At 39.0% G+C, this 23,287-nt stretch overlaps 1 protein-coding gene across 3 annotated transcripts in view; it reads left to right on the forward strand.

The window, feature by feature from the left end:
- The first annotated feature begins 21,825 nt into the window (after positions 1-21,825).
- Positions 21,826-23,287, forward strand: part of ECI2 (enoyl-CoA delta isomerase 2) — a 31,962-nt gene continuing 30,500 nt past the window's right edge. The window contains exon 1 of one of the 3 annotated variants that reach the window (XM_013179314.3): positions 21,826-21,982. In XM_013179314.3, the coding sequence (XP_013034768.3) occupies positions 21,921-21,982 (62 nt within the window). In that variant the 5' untranslated portion in view covers positions 21,826-21,920. The remainder of the gene's footprint in view (positions 21,983-23,287) is intronic. The other 2 variants (XM_013179315.3, XM_013179317.3) reach the window with 2 other exon arrangements.

Consider the following 23,287-nt stretch of genomic DNA (forward strand, 5'->3'; position numbering starts at 1 on the left):
AGAGAAGGAAGACTAAGAAAGACTTCAGAAAACAATATTTTTAGCTGGACAAAAGAGCCATCGATTGTTTGGAAAACCATGGCCAGGATAGTTATGTTGTCTTGCAAATTAGATAAGAGTTGCAGGTGTGAAATTACTTTTGATATTTAGATAATTAAATTAATTTAGGAGACAAATTCATGCTGACATTTGTGAATGTGGGTACTGATACAGATCAGATTGAAAATGAAATGTGAAAGCCCTTTAAAGCTGAAGCCGTTTAAAGAGGCATTTGTAAATTCTATGAACTTTGTGTTTTCTTTACAGTGAAGGACTGTCAAAAGCAAACTGTTTTCTTCAAAAAACAATCCTGTTCTATAATGTATAAATTATTGTAAGTGTCTCTGGTATAGTAAAAACATAGAAGTCAATCTTAATGTATAACCAATAGGATATTCATGAATATTTTCTTCCTTAACACTGTGTAAATTAACATCAAGGAAAACTGCAAAGAGAAGTGAGTTTTCAGATATGTTTATTAAGTAGAAAAAGGCAAAAAAAAAAAAAAAAACATGCTTGTGCCAAATCTTGAATATGCAATGATTCTCACCAGTGAAAACAATTCTAAGTTAAAGCACTCATACAGGCATTTGCCGTACTGTGTTAAAAATCAATGAGAAACCCAGTGGCCAGTCCATTTAAAACCCAAGTCCATGGAGTTCCCCTCCAAGTTGACTTGGCCATGAAATCATCTGCTTGTGATATGACTTACGTGGTCCAAGACATTTTGTTGATACATTTTTGCAGAGAGTACTTCCAGAAACTGCAGATGTTCTTCTCATCTCAGAGAAGAAAGGAAAAACTAATCGCTATTTGGTTCCTGTTCTGCAAAAGTATTTTAAGAGAGCATTGCATTTGGTCATAGTGTTATTTTCAATAGCAAGAGGTAGAAATCCAACACTGTTCTTCCAGTCTGCAACTTTTTTCCATTTATTTAACCACTCTCAGATTCTTTTAATAGATGTTTCTGCCCATATAGATGATGCAAAACATCAAAATCAAGGTGTCTATATCAGTAGCATCGCAACAATGGAAAAACATGTGTAGGAGTAATCTCAGAAGTTAAGCCTAATTGCTGTTTAAGCAATACAACTATTCTTTTAAACTCTAAGGACTGGTAAAATTATATTATTTATTTGTCCAGAATTGATAAATAAACACTGCAATTGGCAACTCAACAAGAAAAGTGATTCTGAAACGAGAAGGCATTTCACAGAAGAGAGCATTAGAAATATGATAAAAGTGTTGCATGAATCAACACTGCAGAGCCAGAAAATATAATGACACATAACTCAGAAAAAAAGGCAACAGGGAAATACAAACAACGAACAAACAAAGACGAAAAACTTGGAGAGAAAGTATCTACCCTAAGTGGGGCAGGGGGTGAGGAGGGATAGATTATAAGTTGTTAGACAGGACAGAGCAAGTTATTTCATATCATTACACCTGAAAAGGGACATTTACAGAAAAAAAATTCTGCATGATAACTGTGGTGATAGGAACAGCTGGAATATGGGGCAGCCTAAAGACCATTTGTAGAAGCTGCACTACTAAAAATGTCCAAAATCAATTGAAGGAATGAATTTAAACTATTAGAAATGACAGTTTTTCTCCCAGCTAGACTGTAACACCACAACCTGGGCAGAAGAATGCAATGTGAGACCGTGTCACCCTGCTGAAGTCAAAGTAGACAACATCCATTCCTCCTTCCTCATCCCCCATCCACAGATATAGTCATTTCATTACAAAATGAATCTGGTTGATCCAGCATATTACCCTTGGCAAATCCATGCTGTCTGTTCTCAGTGACCTTCTTCTGCTTCATGGGCTGAAAACTGGCTTCCAAGAGGACTTGTGCCATGAATTTCCTAGAGACATAGCTGAAGCTGACCTATCTGGTTCCACAAACGTATATGGGTTTAGATTTCTCAAGAGAACTCTAACTTGGTCCTCTTCCACTACCAGTAGTTGCCTCCTATTTGAACCTGTGTCTAGGCACAAAGGCTTGAGAAATGTTGATAAAGACAGAGGCAAAGAAAGTGCTGAGTATCTCCATCTTATTTATATCTGCTGTCACTAGTCCATCCAGCTCATTTAGCTGTGGGCCTACATTTTTCTCATTTGTTCTTTTACTACCAAGGCAGGGGGAACAGATACTTTGATATTTATTGCCAGTTTCAACTCCAGATGAACTTTTGCTGTCCTCATGTCACCCCCCATTCTGGGCAACTTCAATAATCCTTCTCTACACTCTGTTCCTGCTTCTGCCACTTACACCTCTTCTTTTTCCATCGGAGCTCAGTCCAAGTTCCCTATTTGGTTAAGCCAGTCTTGTGGTATGTGTACTTATTTTCCTGAGTACTGGAATGGACAACTCTTTACTCATATTATTCGACGATATATTCTAAATGAGTCATCTCTCTTGAGCTCCTCTGCCTTACAGAGCTGCCTCCCACAGGATCCCAGCCACCATTTCCCTGAATAAGTCATTCGTCTCTTCTGAAGCCCAGGGTCTGTTCCCTATTCATTGCCTACCTCACTCCTCTTGGGACCTTGAGCATCACTGTTTTGTGGTCAATACAGACAAGGCTGCCATCTCTCTCATCAACAAACCACATCATCTCAGACCATAACGTTCTATGGGAGGACGTACTCAGTCCTACAACACACACAGTAGGGATCACCCCTGTGAGGTTAGAGTCTCAGGACTTGAAATGCTTACAGAGGAAGGTTCGTTGTGCAGCAGAAAATATGTTTATTTTATTTTCCTTCTTAAAAATGTAAGAAATGGCAGAGGCTATACTGTGTGCATGTATGTATTTCATTATTAAGGAGAATTTATCAGCTTTTACAAGATACACTTATCAATCCTGATATGTCACATAAATACACTTATTCTTTATATGATAGGGCACTGGGGGATTTTGAAGCTGTACTCTTATCTACTTTCTTTTAAAAACCCAGCAATGACAACAGTACCAGTCTCCTATGAATTCAGAGGCAGCTGTTTATTTCTTTATGCTTCGCTGTCTTTCTCCACCCTGTTGTCTCTTAAATTGCAAGCTTTGTGGCAGGAAAGTCTTTTGTTCATTGTTTTTGTTTGTTTGGTTGGTTGGTTGGTTGGTTTTTTGGGGGGGGTGTTGTTGCTGGATATCACCCAGCACAATAGGGAATGAAGTTCCCAAGCTTTACCATAATACCAAGAAACAAATGCTCATCCATTTTTTTTCTAATTTTATATATTTTAGGTGACAATTTAGACCATTTTCACCCAACTCAGCCAAACTCCAGGAACTGTTCCATAGACATCTTCCCAAAGATAATGGTTAAAGCTACAGTGAGTATATTATTGTTATAAATAATCTTCTTCAGATTTGTCTAGGACAAATAATACCCAATATGTAATCTACAGAAAAAAAAAAAAAAAAAAAAAAACTTTTTAAAGAGAGACAGAAGCACAAAGAGATGACCAAGTTATGGGCACTATTACCAGAGGGAGCAAAACTATCTTTGTTATAGGAAGTCTTTTTTCTTTTTCCAAAAAACAATAGAAAGACAAATTCGAAAGACCATGATATTGTTCTTTATGAGAGAGGATGAGGGTTCTTATCACTGAAGAATTAGCATAGTTCTACATAATTTTTCTTTATGGGCACTTGGGCCCAGAGAAAGGTTACATTTTATTTTTGAAAGCTTTGGAATACCAGATGTTTTGTCATGCCTTCAGTGACACAGAGTCATGTAGAAAAAACTTCACCTTCCAAAAAAACAAAAAGACAAAACACCCACCAAGCATAGGTGCATGCTTGAAGGATGGTGAAGAAATTAAGCACACCCTGTCTCTCTAAAGGCTTTGTTTCCTCTTCCTGTCTTCCTTTTCATAGGTACACACATTGTTCCTTCTATAACTACTTGATAAACTGAATTCCTTCCAAAGCTTAGCAAGTGCTAACTAAAATGACACTACTTCTTGGGGTGAGGCAACAAAACGTATACCTCTTGCCTCTGGAGATGACACTCCTCAGGTCAACACAGAAGTGGTCCAACTACCAGACAGTCGATCCATATTTTTCAGACAATTGAGTATTGACAGTAACTCTCCTCCCAACAGCCATAGTGTTTAAGAACACAGTCTACAGCTATGTTGTTTCTTCACAAGCATAATCAAGGTATCAGAGGATTTCAGGAGTACTGACAAACAACTTCATATTCTTATTTTGTGTCTAGATGCCAGGAGTATTTTACTGTGGTGGTGCTTTGGGTGGAACACCTTTTTGACCCAGCAGTGACTCTATCCTGAGAATGACTTGAACAAATTAGTCTCTTCTTTCAGCTATATGAATGAATTCCACAATTTTGAGCAACTGCCAAACAAAGAAAAATCAACTTCTGCTGAAACTTGACATATAATATTTCATATTTTGTGTGTATTTTTCTTGAGAGAATACCTCATGCTCCAAATCCTGGGTTTATGATACATGTGTCTGTTAAAATTTCTGCAATTTAGGCCTGTAAACTGAATTAAAACCCAACTATGTCTGTAATACACTCCTGAAGCAAATTCACCACAACAACCAAAGAACTAAGGAACCAGCATTATGTCTGAAGAACAACTGCAAAGCTCTTCCAGCCTGCATGTGCTTCTGAGGCCTGCCTCAAACTCTGTCAGAGTTTGTTTCGCTTTTATCATTCAATAATTTGTTCTCAAGTCTGCTAGTTTATCTGAGACATTCATAATAACCACTTTAAGACATGACTTCCATTTATTTACCACTTGTGAAAAACTTACAGAAACAGCTAGAAAATTTGAGCTCATTTTTAAGTGATCCTGCAAACAATGAAGGATTCTTGTGCCTCATCTTACATGACTGACTTCTCTTATTTCTCTTACACTAATGTTAGAATCCCTCACACCTCTACCATCGTGTAGTACTCCACGTATTTCAGCTGAGGACTCACAAGGGGAAAGAAATTAATGCAGTGATAGTCTTCTACTTGACCCCATCAGTATTGTCCATAACAGGACATCCCATTTGACAGAAGACTTGACTGTGCTGCCTTTTCCTAGCCAACATCTAGTCCTTCAGAGCGATAGAAGTCCAATGAATTCACTGGTGCCAAGTCTGTTTGTACAGTCTCATGAGTCTTAGGGTATTAGGAGTAGCCTTTCCATGTGAGCAGCTCTTCTGGGATGGTCACTGAAATCAACGCTGAGTGCTGCAAACTCAGTGTTGCTCCTGCACCTACTGGTACTGCACTCATTTCCATGTTATGAGCAAACAATTTATGCTGTTTACAGTAATACTGAATACATTTTGAAGGATAAGTGCCACAGGTATGGCAGTACAAGGGGGGATCTAGTGCATGACATTCTAAATGAGAACAAGTAATATAAAATTCACATAGCTTCAGAAGATCCAGATGTCCACCTAGTGTTACTCCAAAGCATTTATTCACAGAAAGCTGTCCTGAGAGCTTCTGAGCTACAGTCATATTGTAAATCCACATTTTGCCTGAACACCTAAGCCGGAATGAAGTATAACAGATTCAGTAAAATACTACACCCCTGTTCTTACTGAAAAAGCATTTGAATATTATTGTATCAAAAGGGCAAGGCAGCTTTAACTCTAGCTAGGAAGAAGTTTCTAGGAAGTGACAGAAATATTCCACGTGAAACAATGATACAGAGATAGACTGTATCTTTTGTCAGATGAGAAGCAAATGCTTTAAGGAATCACAAATTAATTACATCACTGCTATTGTCCACTGGAAATGGGCACTTAACCTACCAGATGTACATATAATGACATCTACCTAGAAAAGTTGAATACCATCTTTCAGAGTTACTCATTATCACAAGTCATACATTTATTCAAGTATTCTTTGCTCACCCATGACTTAAGTGATATGTAGAGAAGTAGAGATGAGTAGTAATGGAAACCTAATAGTGTTTTGGATGTTTTTCCTCAGTATAATGTCCAAAACATCCACATAAGTAGAGGCATATACTAAAGGCAACTGGATGCCACAGCTGTAATTATGTGACAGAGAGGGCCACATAAACTGAACTATCCGTGATACCTTTTTGTCTACTATGTACATACAATACCTTTGTCAGCTAGCCATCTGGTTGCCTACATGCATACTGAAATAGAGGATTTCTGCTCAGGTCATTTTTCAAAGTCCTTTTGAAAGTAATCCCATAATCCAGATGGCAAATGATGCTTCTCAGACTTTGGGGGCTTTTTAAAAGATCTATTTGTATGAAAGAGCTAGGTATCACAAAACTGCTGACCAAAGAACAAACAGAGCTAATAGTAATTTGCAGAGTTTGTGTTAAGTGCCTGTCTTTGGCAAAGCAAAATGGTGCAAAAAGCTAGAACTGATGTGGTAATCCATATGTATTGGGGCATAGCAGTAACGTGCTGACTGGTACAACAGAGGCTTGCAAAAGTGTTTTTTTAAGAACACAGCTGTAGATCGCAATATGATAGACAAATACTTTTTTGCATAGCTTCATCAATAAACTGCATTTTATCAAATGCTTGACCAAAAGACAGATATTACAAGCATAAGCGTAACAAAGATATCTATAATAGTACCAGTTCCTCTGTTTCAAGCTAGTCAACGATCATTGTGAGGAAACCTAGCTCCTTAAATTATCTGTGGAGTAAAGGTGCCCTCCTGTTATTTTACTCTCAATATGTACAGATAGATGGGTTGTTCCTGAAGATGCAAATATCCCTTTACTCCACTGGGGGGAATAAAGCAATGAAGTCCTGCACAACTTACCAGAAAAGGAGGTGGTAGGGAGAAAACCAATCCAAAGTTTTAATAAGATAGTATGTGTCCTTGGAATGGATATGTGCAAAACATTGACCGGCTTTTGCACGATTCTTGTTTACTACTTGGATCAGCAGTGCAAATGAAAAATGAAAACACCACAGTTTTTGCAAGCAGATGAAGTTATCTGCAGGCCTCTTCAGGACTTGAGCAAGTCTGGATTTTTCCCAGCTTTGTTTCAGAATTTGGAGAAATTCACATCAGCTGTATGACCCTGAAAATGCAGCAACTGATATTAGTGAAAGCCATTAGCAATTCTTCTGCTCCAAAAAGCTGCTATTTCATTCCAGACACCTCCTGCTGTGCAAAACCCACCTACAGCAGCTTGGGCTCTATGCAAAAATAAAGCAGGATTTTTCAGATTCTGCAGTATTGGCCTACTGTATCAGCTGCAAATACCTGACTGCCTTGCACTGTAAGACCTAGAACATAGAGCTGTATCAACTATAAACATATACTGTTCAAAAGACCAGTTAAGATAGGTCACTGAAGATCATTTTGATGTGGATAGGTGGGAGGAGGATTAATAAGTTGCCTCAACTTTACATTTAATTCCCTACAAGGAACTTACATTACATCTAGCAGCCTTTTCTTCCAGAAAAAAAGATAATGTGCTTATTTATAAAACACTACCTATGTGTTATATTTCCTAGATTGCGTTAAGAATCTCTTTTTAATTTCTAATAAAGTACAGTTTAAGCATAACAATTCATGTTTGCCAGGAAGGGGGAATGTAATGTTAAAAACATACATCAATGCTGCTATGTCCCAGGTTACCAAAGACACATAAGCCTTGACTACAGAGACATATTTTCAGAAAACATCATTAGAATTTATGTTTTAAATGTAACCAGTTGCTAATGGTTCTGATCTTTCTTCATTTACTCACTGGGGTTGCATTCAGCCCTGCATTTTCTCTAAGACCATGTTTCTATTCTTTGCAGCTTGCAATCTGAAAGCTATTCTGCAGGAAAGAAAGCATATACAACACGTATTCCTCCCTAGGAACCTCTCACTTTGGAGTGAGAATATTAGAAAGTTAGAATTCCTCTCACTTTGGAGATTTGTCAAATGAATATGAATAATTTGACTTTTTTTTTTTTTTTTTTATTGTGCTTGATTATCTGTACTGCTCCAGTACAAAGGATACTTTCTCAAAAACTTGTCTTCATTTTGCAAAGCTTCCCCACCAGGAGGAGCTGTAAGGTGCCTTGTAAGGAGGTAGAAAACTCCTGGCTAATTCATCTTCGAAGACATTTAGCAAACATTTGCTCCAGATTCAGCAACTACTGGAAACATCATTTGATTTTAGCCAACTGCTTACAGAAACATTTACAATCAGAATAATTCGCACAGCTGAAAGCAAAGGCTACATTACAGTCTCGTCTCCTAAAATTGTCCAATGACATTTCTATAATTTTAACAAACACTTTTGAAGTTACCGATGCAAAGACACAGCTATTGTTCCTAGCCTCTTATTCTCCCAGAAGCAGGGTGTGTGGAATCAGCTGTTAGCAGTGGGATTCATGCAGTCACATGTGTATATGCATGCAAAGGTCTCTTTTGTACAAGAGGGTTTTTCAAAGCGGGCAAGTCTACCACAAGCTGAAGCCTGTAGTAAAACTGGCTGAGTATCTCCAGAGAAGTAGAGAAAATGGATTAGCATATATTACATCCTAATGTCTTCTAAAAATTTAGTGTACACATTATTTTTAAATCCTAGAGGAGAAATTAGTCAAGATTTTTGTCTGAAGCCTGTGGAATTTTATGTTATTTCCTGCTCTCTTTTACAGCAGTTTTACTGTTTTGTTATAGAGATGTAAAGCTCCACTAGCATACTGTGAATTCACTGCTCAAAGCATAATCCTAACAAATACTTTACAAGCCAATCGTACTTTGAAATGTTTTAACTTTTATCCTAATTCAGATTAACGATACTTTTCTTTATGAAGCAGAAAAGGACAAGAAAATTAGCACAAATGTTTCACCAAGTAACAGGAAATAAGCATATACGTGAAATAACACCACTATATCCTTCTCATTTTCATCCTGTTTTCTGTGTTTCAGCATCTAGCCTTCTCTATCTGGAATCAGATTTTTTGGTCAGTTGTTGATGTTTCTTTAGTCCCAAGCTTTCCCCAAATGTAAGAGCAGTAGAAATCAATTCATTCTTCATGGATATTCATCCTTTTGTGTCTCTACTGCACCTATCTACAGGCATGATAGCCAGTGACTGTCATGATTTGGACATCTGTTTGCTAGGAATTGGAAGCAAGCTTTATCTATTTCCATTTTGTGCCTCTTTAGGACTGCATTTTACTTTGAAAAAGAAATCCCTACTTTCCAAATTTAACATGTTGTTCAAATGCATCATCACCGGGCATTCAGTCAATAATGAATTTTGATTTTTAATTGCAGGAACTTTACAAATTTGCTTTCAGTGATGTAATAAACATGATAATTTGGATCACTGAGATGTTTTACTAATTGCTTTCATCACTTACACTGAGGGTCTCTAGGCTCTCATATGCATTGGAGCTATACATAAAAAAAAGCTGCTGCCACGAATATAACTGCATACACCATGTACTCTTCCAATAAACTAACACCTCATTGTCTTTGTGTATTGCCAGAACAAATCCGAACTCCACAACAGATTTAGGGTCTCCAAAGACAAATTATCTCATATCTGCCAAGAGGCAGATTATGCCTCTACACCTTCCAAATAAATAATAGTTCAATGCTAAGACAAATAGCTGGGAAATACTCTCCACACATGACTAAAAGCACATTTCAGAGCTGGGCAATGAAAGGGTATCCAGTGTATACTGGGGAAGAATGCCATTATCCTTTCCTCAACCAAGCTTTTCCACTGTGACAAAGGAAATAGAATTCTTCTGCCTTATTGAAACAACAACAGGAGGTTCTTTATCAGGCTTGGTTCCCCCCTTTAAGAATGAGGCAATGCTTAGGGTTCTCAGTGTTCATAGCACTGGTGGGATGCACTGACTGAGTGCAGATGTGCATAAAGGAGTCATCATGTTTTTCAGCAGGATTTATCCAGTTGTTTGAGAAAGTCAAAAAAAAAAAAATGATAATGGTGATGCTGAGACCTGAAAGGATCTCAAGAGAGAATTTAATATTTTGCCTCTTCTAAAGTTGCTCTCATGGTCATTTGCTGGCCTTCTCCTTTACCTGGCAAGTCTATGAACCACAGACTGACAGATACTAACTTCCTCTCTTGGCAATGCCAAATCTACTTCATGCAGCTTGGGCTTCCCTTTTGAGCAGAACTAGTCTTGCCTTTCATTTCACCTACAACTCAAGGCCATTTCCTGGACACACCCAGGTTCTCTCAATGAGAAGTACAGTGCCCCAGGATTTTCCCAGTCCATTCTGTAACCAAGCTGGAGCCCAAGTAGCTGTGATATCCCTCTGATTCTATTAGTGGTGATTTAGGTAGCTCTGGAAGGTCTGATCATTGCCAAATGGATAAATGCAGGTAAATGTCTTGGTTTTCACCTACAACTACTTCATAATTTCAAGGTTTTCTCCATGGTCTTAGAAGGCTGGGATTTGCATCAGAAATAAAACATTCTAGAACATAATTGGGAAAAGGCCTTTTCGTAAACACTCCCCTCTTAAGAAAAGCATCTCCACAACGTGGACTACCCTGTCTTAGGTTATTATTGACTGAACTGATTTAAAACAATTAGTGACACAGGCACAGGTCTGAGCTTGGGAGGTGGGAGAACATGAAGACAGAGGGAATAATCTGAGAGAAGGAAACAAGACAAAGGGAAGAAAAAACTACAGAAGAAAAGAGAAAATACTTAAGAGAAAGGGAAGGGGTACTACATTTTAAGTATTTAGATTTGAAAATTTGGACCTAATATTGTAAGGTGTTTTTTTTTTTTTTAATTGAATCTCAAGTTAAAGGACTCTTTATCAAGTGGGCAGTACTTTCCCCTAAGAAAGTACTGCTATTATTCTAATGATTGATTACTTTATACAAACTGCTTATCAACCCAATTAATCATTTTTTTAAAAAGTTTTAAAATAAATGAAAGAAATCAGTTAGACTAGTTAAACAAAATACCTCATCAGTTCAGAGTAATGCACGTCTATTCTCAAAGCATCTAGGTAGGAAGTATACTTCAACTTAACATCCAAAGATGTCTGTGATGTAGAGGCATTTCCATCCACTTCATGCAGATGTAGAACAAATATGCAGAGAGTCAGCTCTCTGCTTTAATTGCCATTCAGCACAGAACCGATGTTACCATGGAACTATCTATAATAACTCTATCTATTATGATTCATATTCCAACCTGGAGTAGAAATCTACACTTTAGCATCTCTATTCAAATATTCAAAATAACTATTTTCTTCCTCACATGTATATTGCTTAACATTTATCTGGACTGCATTCATCCGACTTTTTATTATCTATTCACTCAATATCAGGAGGTCTTTCTGCACATCTTTGCTGTTGGCCCTCATCCCTTCTACTGTGAGTAACCCTGTAACATCAAAAAAATAAAATAAAAATCTGGTTGCACATTAATCCCCTTATTGTGGTCACTTAGGGATATGCTGTGGAGCATAGACTCCAAATAAAATTACAGGATAATTCAGGTTATTAGAGACATTGGGAGGACATCTTGTCCAAACTCCTGATCCCAGTCTAATTCCTGTAATAACCTTGAACCTAGAAAACCATTCATTAATTCCTACCTATGTTGACTATAGTAAGTTTTTTGGCATTGTTTCCTCTAATATCCTGATACATCAACTGATGAAGTAGAGGCTAGATAAATAGATGGTGAAGTGGACTGAAAATCAGCTGAACTGCCAGGCTCAAATGGTTGCAATCAGCTGCAGGCATGAGTGCTACACCAGTAAGATCGATACTACTTAACCTGGGTGACAAGACTGAGAATATTCCCAGCAGGTCTGTAGATGATACGAAACGTGGAGGAATGGCTGGTACAGCAAGTGATGGAGCTGCCAATCAGACCTGGACAGGCTAGAACAACGGGAAGAGAGGAATCTTACCAAGTTTAACAAAGGGAAGCCCAAGGTCCCGCACCTAGGACCACACACCAGTACTTGCTGGGGGCTAACTGGCTGGGAGGCACTGTTGCAGAAACGCACACAGGGATCCTGTTGGACTAAAAGTTGCCCATGAGCCAGCAATGTGCTCTTGTGGCAAGGAAAATCAACAACATCCTGGGCTGCATTAGGAAAAGTGTTACCAGCAGACTGAAGGAGGTTCTTCGCCTCTGCTCAGCACAGAAGAGAAACATTAGGTGTTTTGTGTCCAGTTCTGGACTCTCCAATAGAACAGAGACATGCACACGCTGGAGAGGGTCCACCTCCTAAGATGATCATGGGGTCAGGGCATCAGACATCCAACGAGAGGCTGGGAGATTCTGGAGAAGAGAAGGCTCAGGGGGATCTTATAAAGGTGCATGGATACCTGATGGAGGGTGTTAAGAAGACTTATCACAGTGGTGCCCAGAGAGAGGACAAGTGGTATCGGACACAAATCAAAATACAGGTAATTCCATTTAAACAGAAGAAAAGTTTTTTTATTGTGAGGGTAGTCAAACAGTGGAACATGTTGCCCAGAAAGGTTGTGGAGTCTCCATCCCTGGAGATACTCAGAACCCAACTGTACATGGTCCTGAGCAACCTGCTCCTAATTCACCCTGCTTTGAGCAGGGCACTTGGACTAAACAATCTCCAGACGTCCCTTCCAAACTTAACACCTCTACGACTCTTTAGGAAAATATGATATATTCTTTTGGCACGCTTTTCTTTGTGCCCACAAATTCTATTCCTTATTATAGGTCCTATCACTCTTGCATAATCAAGAAGACTTTTAATATATACTAACATCACATTTCAAAACTAAACTTGCCGTAAAGCAAAAAGGGAGTACAAAGACAATTTACAGTGGGAGCCAGTCTCCTAGTTACACTGAATGACTGGCTGAACGCCCTGCCCTAGCTGCAGGCAGCCCACGGTGCAGTGACAAGACTACCACCATATTTTACTTGTGAAGGACTGCTTAAATTTCTTCTTTCCCTAGATTTCTGATACCTGTCTTCTAGCTTATAGCTATATGAAGATACTGATATGTGACTGCAGCCACAGGAAGACCCATTATAAGGTGATTTGTATACTTTTGAATAAACATGTCGTTTCTATTAAGATGACTATTTATTTTCTGTGAGAGAATATGACTGCAAAACAGCACTTAAATAAACCTATACCAAAGTTGCTATGCTGCCAGCGCACACCTGTTTTATTTTGTTCAGCTGAATGGTCCCACTGAGATCAGCAACAACAGAAAGCACGTTACAGTTCTGCACCTTACAAAATTGATGACTTAGGATAATGAATCAGTTGGAAATGAAGAGTTACACAGCATGATTATAATCAAAAGGTAAGACTGGTGTCTTCAAGTGAAAAAGGCTTAACTAAGATCTCCTGGCACTTTTTATTTCCAAAAGAACATAAAAACGCTTACCTTGAAGGACAACAAGGAACAGTTGCCTTCCTTCAGGTCTGCATCACTAGCCAAATCTCTTAGTGCCTCATACCTCATTGCCGTGGCCTCCAGCCAGCCCAGCCGTGGCTAGGACATCATACCGAGGTCCTTCTCTCTTGTACATGGACATGGTAAATTAAAAGTTGGGCAACTGTAGGAGGCAATTCAACCCTTTTTATATCTATGTCTCTTAAATAAAATGCAGCCAAGTTATATGCCATTTTGGGATGTGATTATATCAACAGGTACAGATCCCTTTGCCAATATGACTGTGGATACAGATACTTCTCCACCAGGAGTGCTTTAGCAGATCAGGGCCTGGAATTTTCTTGCTTTTTTTTCTACTTGGTTAAGAATTTGTGAGAGTTCATGTGCATATCCACCACTGCTTCTTCAGAACTATCATTTTACTAGCCTTTCCTAGTGCCATGACCAGCATGCCTCAGAATTGTTCCAGTTCTCACTGTAAAATACCTTGAGGCTACAAAAATGATAAAAAAGGGACAATTTAGGCACGACCCTGAATAAATCAAGTAAGTAAGTAAAAGTACCTAAATCCTAAGGAATGAAGAAAGTATGAGCATAGTCATCTAGAAATGCCAGTCCTTATTAAAAAATAAAATAATAATAACAATAATAAATCCTTAACCAGAAATTCACTACCTTTCAAGGCTATCGCTAAGCAATAAGTACCAAATTGGCTGTATTCCAGAAAGCTGCACTGTGGAAGATTAATCTAGAAGATATTCTTTCTGAAAAAAATCCAGAACAACTCACACGAATAAGTATTTTTCACAGACATTGTTTGTGGTTACTTTGTCTGCTTGGTTTAACCAAAAACATTTCTACATGAAAGCAGGAGAGATGCTATCAAGGAAGAGGAACGGTAGGTGGTATCTACACAAAAGCAGAGACACGCTAAGGCTTGTGGAGATGCAATGTAGGTATCAGGGAATAATCATCAGAGCCCTGTATGAAACGTATTTACTGAAGTGACATTACTGTATGGTTTATTTAAATTTTTGCTTTCCCTCTGTAGATTATCTGTCTAAATGTATTATCTTATGGCACGAAACGTGAGAAATTGCAGAACACACAGTAAAAGATCTACATGAGCTACTGTCTACCCGATTTGTAGGGAGAAAAGAGGATAGTGGAACAGACTAAAGGCCAAAGCAAGACAAACACATTTTGCTGGATTGCAAACTTACAGCTTGAAAGAACACCAACAGTTAAACTTTAATAGGAGAAAATGAAGTTAGTTATGACCTATTATAAGCTAATACAGAGAGAGATCGAAAGGGATCTGCCCTCCCTCAAATTCAGAGAACGACATTACTATCTTAAAGAGATCCAAATGGGAAGTTTTGGGGTGAATTTTGACTTTACTGGAACAAAATTACCCTAGATGAAGAAAATTGGACCAGATATCCTCCCTTAGCAAAAGAATGTATTAAGTACATGCTGAAGTATTTGGGGAACATGTTGAGAAAAAAACACGTTGAATTCCTTAGCAATATAAATCCTCCAAAAAACCTCTGCCCTTGGTAAGTAAACCAGTCCTGCACAACAGGCAGCCTGGAAAGCAAATTACCTTACACGCTGAGCTGCCAAAAAAGCAACAAGTACACCCTGCAGTCAAGATGGTCGCTGGGCCAGACAAACCAAGCCTGATGAAGTGGTGAAGTTGTAGGAGATGCACTTCAACTCTGGTAAATCCAGGTCTTAAAAGGTTTAACTCCTCTAAGTTTATGCTGCCCTGAATTCAGCAACTTGCTTGGAGTCATTAGATATCTGGTAACTTTTCCACAGATGCTCATGTTAACAAAGCCAGGCAGAGATTACCCCAGGTAGGCTTTGATCACACATACGCAAAGCGAGATATAGCCTAGTGAAGCAGCTTTGTCTGGCTAGACGTAGGGGTGTAGTCTAAAGATAAACGTTTCAGCAATAGTGCTGTCTTAAACAGTCGCTATGCTCTGAGCTGTGCCAGCTCCACTGTTTTTGTGAACAGTGTAAGTCAAACCAGCAAACTGGTCCAGCTGATGGGTCTTCTAGACTGGGTTACTTTTTAACTGGATCAGTTGTCTCACCTGCTTCCCAGAATGCCCACACAAATGCGGATGTCAGCACAACACAAAGGGTTATGCAAGGGTCAACACAAGCAGAAGCAGAGATTGCTGACACTTGAGATACATCAAGGCCAAGAAAATCCCACACATGAGAAAAATGTTTAGTAGGATAGTTGTTTGATGGAGGGTGAAGCTCGTGATGTGGTCTTTTGCTTAGTGGAACCATTAACAGTTTCACTTTCCTCTGTACGACCAAAAAAAAATAAAATAAAATTGTAAGGACCTACTATCTTCCTCTGTCAGCTCTGGTTTTAACAGACTAATAGATGCACATTACTATAGCTTTATAACTCACTTCTTAGAGGAGCAAGTTAACAGCCCCATTTATACCTACTTACACAGATGCTTTCTGTGATATGAGAGTAAAACATTTTAGCAATATAATTAGACCAATACAGAAAGTGAAACAAATCCCTCAGAGGCTATACTTTAATGCTTTAATGTCGTAAGCTGAGGCAATAAAGCACTGCTGCTGAAAGAAGCAATTCTACTGCTTGTCAGATTCCCTTACATCTCTATCCTTTGCACTGATAGGACTGTGCATTGAGTTGTGTGATGCAAAGGATCAGAGATTTGATCTGGGTCACAGTTAACCTTTATTTATTTACATACTTGCTTTTGCCTGGCTAATTGTAACTTAGATCTGAACCCTGAGCTGGTTCAATGCTTGACTGTGAAAACATCTGTGTCAGCAGAAAAGAAGGCATGGGAGTGAACAGGGAAGGCCTTAGGAAAATAGACTGCTCCTTTCAGTAGCAGCATTTGCACACACTGGTTTAAAGTTTAAACTGTGAAATGATGCCCCGAAATACTTTTTTTTTTTTTTTTCCAAAAAGTGAAAGAACAACAAAGAGTAGGACTGATAGTTGCTTGGCAAAAATGCTTGAAAAGTCCACAGCCAGCACCTGCATCATTAAATGGTTCAGGAATCTATAAAGAACTCCAATTTAGGAAGATTTCAGTTCCTTTAATTAACAACAGTTCTGTTGTTAGTTGATTCATATGTAAAGTAAGACTCCTGTAACCACATCTCCTGATTGAACTTGTGCCAGCAATGTTTCTTTCCCAGGTGCTCTTGCTGTGAAAAAAACAATGCAACGTAATGTACCACTCTAGATGCTTTCAGAGAGTACTTTACTTTCTCATTTCCTGCATTTGGCAGATTATATTTAAGCAGGTATCTTACCTGTCCTGGAAAGGAGCATATGATATGTAACCTTACACAAATGAGAGTAGCACTTCAAAAAGCATGCTGAGTGTGTACAACTTCCATAGATTGTTAATAGGAGTTGCAAATCCAAAACATATTTTGAAACTTACAGGTCTTTTAAAAGCTAAACATATAGATTTACTGGTTACCAACTAAATGTCTACAAAAACTCTCTGAGGTTATTTTGTATGTTATTTCCTCAAAAAAAAAAATATTTGTTATTGAACTTTTGTTTCTATTCTGATTAAACACTAAGAATAATATTCCTGTGCAGTTTAATTGTTCAGTCAATACATTGAACATCTTGCTGAGGAAAATGTAGTAATTTCTGAACACCAACACCCCAGTTACACTGAGAAGACTCGAAACGAGACTACCAAATTATTTATTTAAACATGCCGGAGTAACTTTTAAGAGCAGCTAAGTGCTGCTAACAAGAAGCACGTAAGTAATCATGACTACAGAGTATAGCCTTCCCCTGCCTTTGAGCACTGGAAGCAAATGGTGAATGACCAAAGCAAATAGGAATCTGCCCATGATCTACCTAAGGAAAATTGTACAAGACCCTGCTCAACACAGACATGTCATGCAGCCATACTCTAAAGGATCGGAAAGGCTGAACAGTAAAATTCTGAGAGAAAATATTAAGAGACAACATAGTACACAGGGAGTAGGACTAAGCAATAAGAATACGTCAGCTAACTTTACAGCACGCTTGAGGCAAGGCCTTCAATAGTGGCACAGTGCCTAAATAATTAGAGTATTTTCCAGACATAAGCTTAGCCCTTCAGATCCTCATTTGTGAAAATATTTTAGGGAGGTAAGCCTAAACTTGTAGCCCAGCACATGTGATCTTCATAAGAATGATATATGTTGTCCAACTGTACTAAATTCTGAGACATTTGGAAAGGTTCATAATTCAAGGTAGAACACATGATGTTTTTATTAGATGAGGATAATCTGCAGCTAGATGGGGTAAATTAATCTGCATTAATGGTAAAAGAATTGCATTGATTTGGAGTAGTAAGAATGTTTCTGGATGGAACATCGTTGCAGTGTGAGACGACAGAGCATGCACCAGTCAGTGGTGGTGATTACTGAAAACTGTGGACTTAGAATTTGGTATGTTAGATTCTGACTAAGGACAATGCTGCAAAAGAGTGATTCCTCCAGAATTACTGATTGCCTGAGAATAAACAAACAATCCAGCCAAGAAAAGTGGAGAAAAGCACTGTATGATTAGTTAGCTGCTGATTCAGAGCTCACACTTAAAGTTCTCTCTCAGTAAAAATCTCTGCTTAAATAAATGGGTTGAAGTTTAATTTCTTCTTGGGTGTTGGGAACTGCACATGCCTTTCATGCTGAGGTAAGAAGATGGTTCACATAAACAGGGGGGTTCCAAAACCAGGCTTACAAAGACACCAGTGATTAATGTCCTTTACTAACAGTAAAAGAACAGTAGTTGCCTACAGTGTAGAAGCAAAACTATGAAAATCTATCTCACATGTTCAAAATTGCTTGTCATCATCAATGCCAAAAAACAAACAAACAAACAAACAAACAAAAACACTACCACAAAACATAGTAATATCATCACACAACTAAGTCCTTCAGGATTTATTGGACTGGTTTTCAAGGGGAAGGTGAACAAATCATCAGGATAACTTTCTGTTAAATATGTATTAAAATTCTCTGTAGTGATAATGCCATACTATTTGCCATGGAAATCAAATTCTGAATAATAAAGTACCCAACACATCTGCTTCCTGGATAAACAATTTCTATCAAAGAGAGACCAGCTGCCTTGTCATGGTAAAGGATGGCAAATATTCAGCTCCTTAATCCTGAGTTTAGTTCAGTTCACATTACAGAAAGTATATTGCAGATAATCTATGGGGAAAATGGCAAACACGTGACATAAAGACTGCAGAAATTATTGCAAAAGTGCAGGAATTACCATTACAGCTAAGAAGATGATTGTGCTGATCAGATTGTGAGATACTTTGCAATCTTGAAGAAACTGGTGATATAGCTGATGATGCACTGATCACCTTGGTGTATCAGAACCATCACCCATGATAATAGCACCGTTCCCCCTTCGTTCCCCCTTCAACAAGAAGGTACGCAAAACACTTTTTGTTCAGGCTTGTATCAGCATGTCAAAGAACCTGCAATTATACTGAAATACACAGCACATAGGTATAGATTACAATAGCCGAACCACTCATTCCGCAATCAAAACATCAAGATCCAGTGGTCTGAAAACTTACCAAGCGATTTTGCCTTGGATCCAAGTAAATGTTTCATAACAAGCGTGCAACAGCTTCTCTGGCATACACATAGTTTATAGTTATTATGACATGACATATACGGTAAATTGCACTTAGGCACATATACAAAGGACCAGAAAAATGGTATGCAATATTATATCACATTTAAATCCCATTTTAACAGGTGTGTGACTTAGCTCCTCCAAGGTACTGCTTCCCAGAGTAAGAATACATGGCGAAAAAAGACAAATCAAACCCGCCAACCAACCAACTAACCAAAAACAAAACAACAACAAACGACAACAAACAACAACAACAACAAGAACAAAAGTTAAAAGCATGCTAAGAAAATAAGTAATAACACATATGTGAGGAAAAGGTAACAACAGCAATAGAATAGGAAGATATCTTTGTAACATGCAATTCACAAAATGCTGTTTTAATATTTTAGCTCACCTAAGCAGACAGAAAGAAAGAGAAAAGAAGGAGAGAGAAAAGAAAAAATGAAGGAAGACAACTGAAGGTATAGGCTTCTAGAGACAAATACAGCAAGTTGCACTCTTGTAGACACAACATATGGATCATGACATGTATCTTAGAGTAGTGATAAGAAAAACAAGTCACCAGGGTTACTGTCTCTCTGTGCTCCTATCTGGTAAGGACTGCATAGTAGCAATGTCTTTATTTCATTCCTATAGCATACAATCCATCTTTGACTGAACCCAATGATGCCTTTTTGCTGTTTTCAGGTTAAACTTGAAAATGCTCTTTCATTTTCAAAGGTACCAACGTGACTTTATTACAAAGGCAAATCTATTTAAACACACATATATTCAATAGAATGAAAATAAGAAAAATAAAATCTAAGATATTTATCTCTGATATTTAACAGCAAAAGCTTTCTGCAAGTGAGTGGTATTGGGTGAGAAGAAACCTCACAAATAAAGTGCAGCTGCTGTGCTTTCTATTTGCCCACACAGAGGCACTGGAATACATATCACAAGGGACTATTAAATGAGTGAACTGGGTCTAATGGGTCTCTTTCACTACTGTTAGTTATCTCTAACTTAGCAAATACATAAAAGTCTCTTACGCTTTTAACCGGGTAATAATTTAGAAGCAAGAGACTTCAGAAAAAATATTATTTTTTTCTCATGTAGCTTCTAGACAGCAGAATAAAATGTGAAGCTGCACTATTTTGAACTAAAGAAAAGAGTATTCAAATTTATACAAGGATAAAAGTGCAGCTAGGAAAAACCCTTCTTCTTACCATTAACAATACAATACTAGAGAAGGCACTGTCATTAGGGATTTGTTTGTCAAACAATAAATCTGAAGCAACTTACCAAATGAGTTCTCTAGGGAGTCCTCTCTAGCTTCATTACATTAGTGCTAACAACACTATTACAGTAAACTTTGAACTGAAGTTCATTATATTACATTTCCATAAAGATTTTTCTGGCCTTTTCAAACTACAAGATCAAAAATGTATAAGAAGAAAAGTGTTATTATTTGACAAAGCAAATGCTGGTATTTTAGAGTCAAATTCTCATTTTTCTTATTCACAGAAAGCCTCATTCCTATATCTTGGAGCAAAATTTAACCCATAGTTTTTGGTTTTATGAATCCAAAACCCTTTCTCTGTCAAATGAGGTACACACTTAAAAACCATGAGTTTTTCTTGATTATGGCTAAGTAAGGATTTAGCATCGATAGCATGTATCACACCACCTTCTGGAGGATGCTTTCAATGTCTTCTACAAACATGAATTAATTTCACGTTACAGTCCTGTGTAGCAGACAGTTGCCAAATAGTTACATATTCTTTTGGAAAACTGTACCCCATAACCCCACAATTAATTAATGGTTTTGAAATCTTCATCTTTGAGGGAGAACTCAAAGTCTTAAATGCATTTACTCTGGAGGAGAAAAAAATAGCAAGACTAAAAGATGATTTCAATGGACGTGTTATGAAAGGAGACTGACAGAGCTGTCTCCAAATTGGGAAGATCTTTCCAGCACCTGCCAGAACACAGAAACATCTTCCACTGAGCAGATATGTTAGTGAGGAAAAGTTAAATATACTGTCAGGAGCTGAAGCTGAAAGAACAAAACCTTGGCAATAAATACTTATGTTTCTTGCCTTGAAGTTAGTCAGGGTGACACTAGCATTTATCCCACCTTTGCACCACACCAGCTATTCCTGAAGCACTGGGGTCAGATTAGGCCCATAGGTGGTACGAGGTGATTTGTTGGGGGCTGATTTGAGCCCATGACTGTTGCCTGTTGAGTATTCTGCTTTCACGGTCATAATTGTTCATAAACCACATAATGTTGCATTGCAACATTAGGGGTGAGATGGCTGACAGGACGTGCACCAGTTACCACACTGCTCGGCTTCGGTCTCTTAGCACAACACTTTTTCATCACAGCCTGGCGGTACATGTTTTGGTTTATTTGTTTTGTGTTCATTTGTTTGGTTTTATGTTTGTTTTTATCAAAACTGCATTTTTTACAGCTACTGCAGGCATCGCTTCAGAGTGCCACAGAACGCTGAGGCGCAGCTCTGGGGGCTCGGCAGGGCACCACCACCTCCTCTCACAGGGCTACCAGACCCAGCCGAGGATCGGCTCGATTCGGTTTTGTGGCGTCGTCCCAACCTTCTCCCTTCCCTTTTCTCCCTTCTCCGTGCCCACCGCCGCCGCCTCCCATCCTCTGCTTCCCGCTGGCCCCATCCCAGCTCCCGGGCGGCCTCCCCTCCGCGCTGGAGGCGGTGCCGTGCCCGGGCAGGGAGGGAGTTGGTAAGGCGGTGTTGGCCACCATTTGCCGGTATTTGCCGGCTCCTCCCGCCCGACCGCCCATATGTCATGGCGGCCCCGGCCCTGACCTTTCTCCGGCGCCTGTGCTGGCGGTCTCTCTGCGAAGCAAGGTGAGCCCCCGCCGCTCTTTCACCAGCCCTGCAGCCGGGGGCTTGGCGCCGCCATTTCCCTGCCCGGTGCTCCCGCCGCGCTCCCTCACAGGGGCCAGCAGGGCGGGGAGATCCCGGGGAGAACCCGCGTGTGGTGTTCTGCGCCCTTCCCTGCAGCCCCCTTTGGCCGCTCCTGCCCCCTTTTTTGGTTTTTCTTTCCGAAGTTTATAGGACAGAGCTCCTGATGACACTCGTGTTTCTTGCACGGCCTTGAAGCCGCTTCGGCGTGGTGATGCCGAGAAAGCTGCACAAAATCTCTTCCAAACTTCTTAAGTTAGAAAGGAGTGCATTAATGGTGGACTCCTGTTTTTGCGTGTCACTGTGAAAAGGCAGCTTTAACGCCAAGACAAGAAGCATTTAAGAAAGGTGCTTTTCTCCAAAGTACGCTGTAGATAAGCTTGCAGAATAATACTGCTGTTAGTGTGCTGTGACAAAAAACCTACTTACTGGTGTTGCTTGTGTACTGAATAGTATCACTACATTAAAAATAAGTAGAGGCACAGCCTTGGACTTGACTTCCTTGACCCACATCTGTGCAAAAATCTCTTGGAAAGTTCCTTTAGTCTTGCTTTGGACAGATATTAGGTGTGACTAGGAAGTGTGAAAGCAGGGTTAAAGTTTGTGCTGCTTTGATCAGTTCTTTTACTGGTATGCCTGGCAGTTGATCTGGGAGTTACTAAGATGTTATATTCTTAGACACGCTTATGATGTGAAAGGCTTTGCTGAATATTCACATAAAAATCTGGCTGTGGTACCTGCAGATTCTCCCCTTTTCTAAAATAAACCACTGTTTAACACCAAATGATAGTACTGTTGCAGTTGTGGCAGCTTGTCAGAAGGAGTGCAGTTCAGCTGTTCGTAACCTTTGGCACAATTCATCAGCATTACAAAATACCATTCCTGATAATAAAACAGTGATTAGCATACTTACAGAGCACCACAGCTCCAGCAGTGGGACGGTGTCCAAACTCACCTTTGTTGGATCTTGCATGAAGATGGAGAACTGGTTAAAACACTTATTTGTGATGTGTTTTCTTTGGTCACGAATCATCAGAGCACACCTAGGTCTTTCCCAGCAATATTTATTATAATATTCCTAACTGATAGCTTATGCAGAGGTCAGTTGGGTTTGTAGTTTTTAATCCATCCTGTCTTTTTTTAGAATTCTGTCTCTGTCTTCAGACTGGCCATGAAACTCTCAGAAATGAGAAGCTCTCAAACTTGTCCTTTGAATTTCTTGACATAAGAGACACTGGAGCTGGAAAT

This window comes from Anser cygnoides, chromosome 2 (genome assembly GCF_040182565.1).
Source record: "Anser cygnoides isolate HZ-2024a breed goose chromosome 2, Taihu_goose_T2T_genome, whole genome shotgun sequence".
NCBI classification, from domain to species: Eukaryota; Metazoa; Chordata; class Aves; order Anseriformes; family Anatidae; genus Anser; species Anser cygnoides.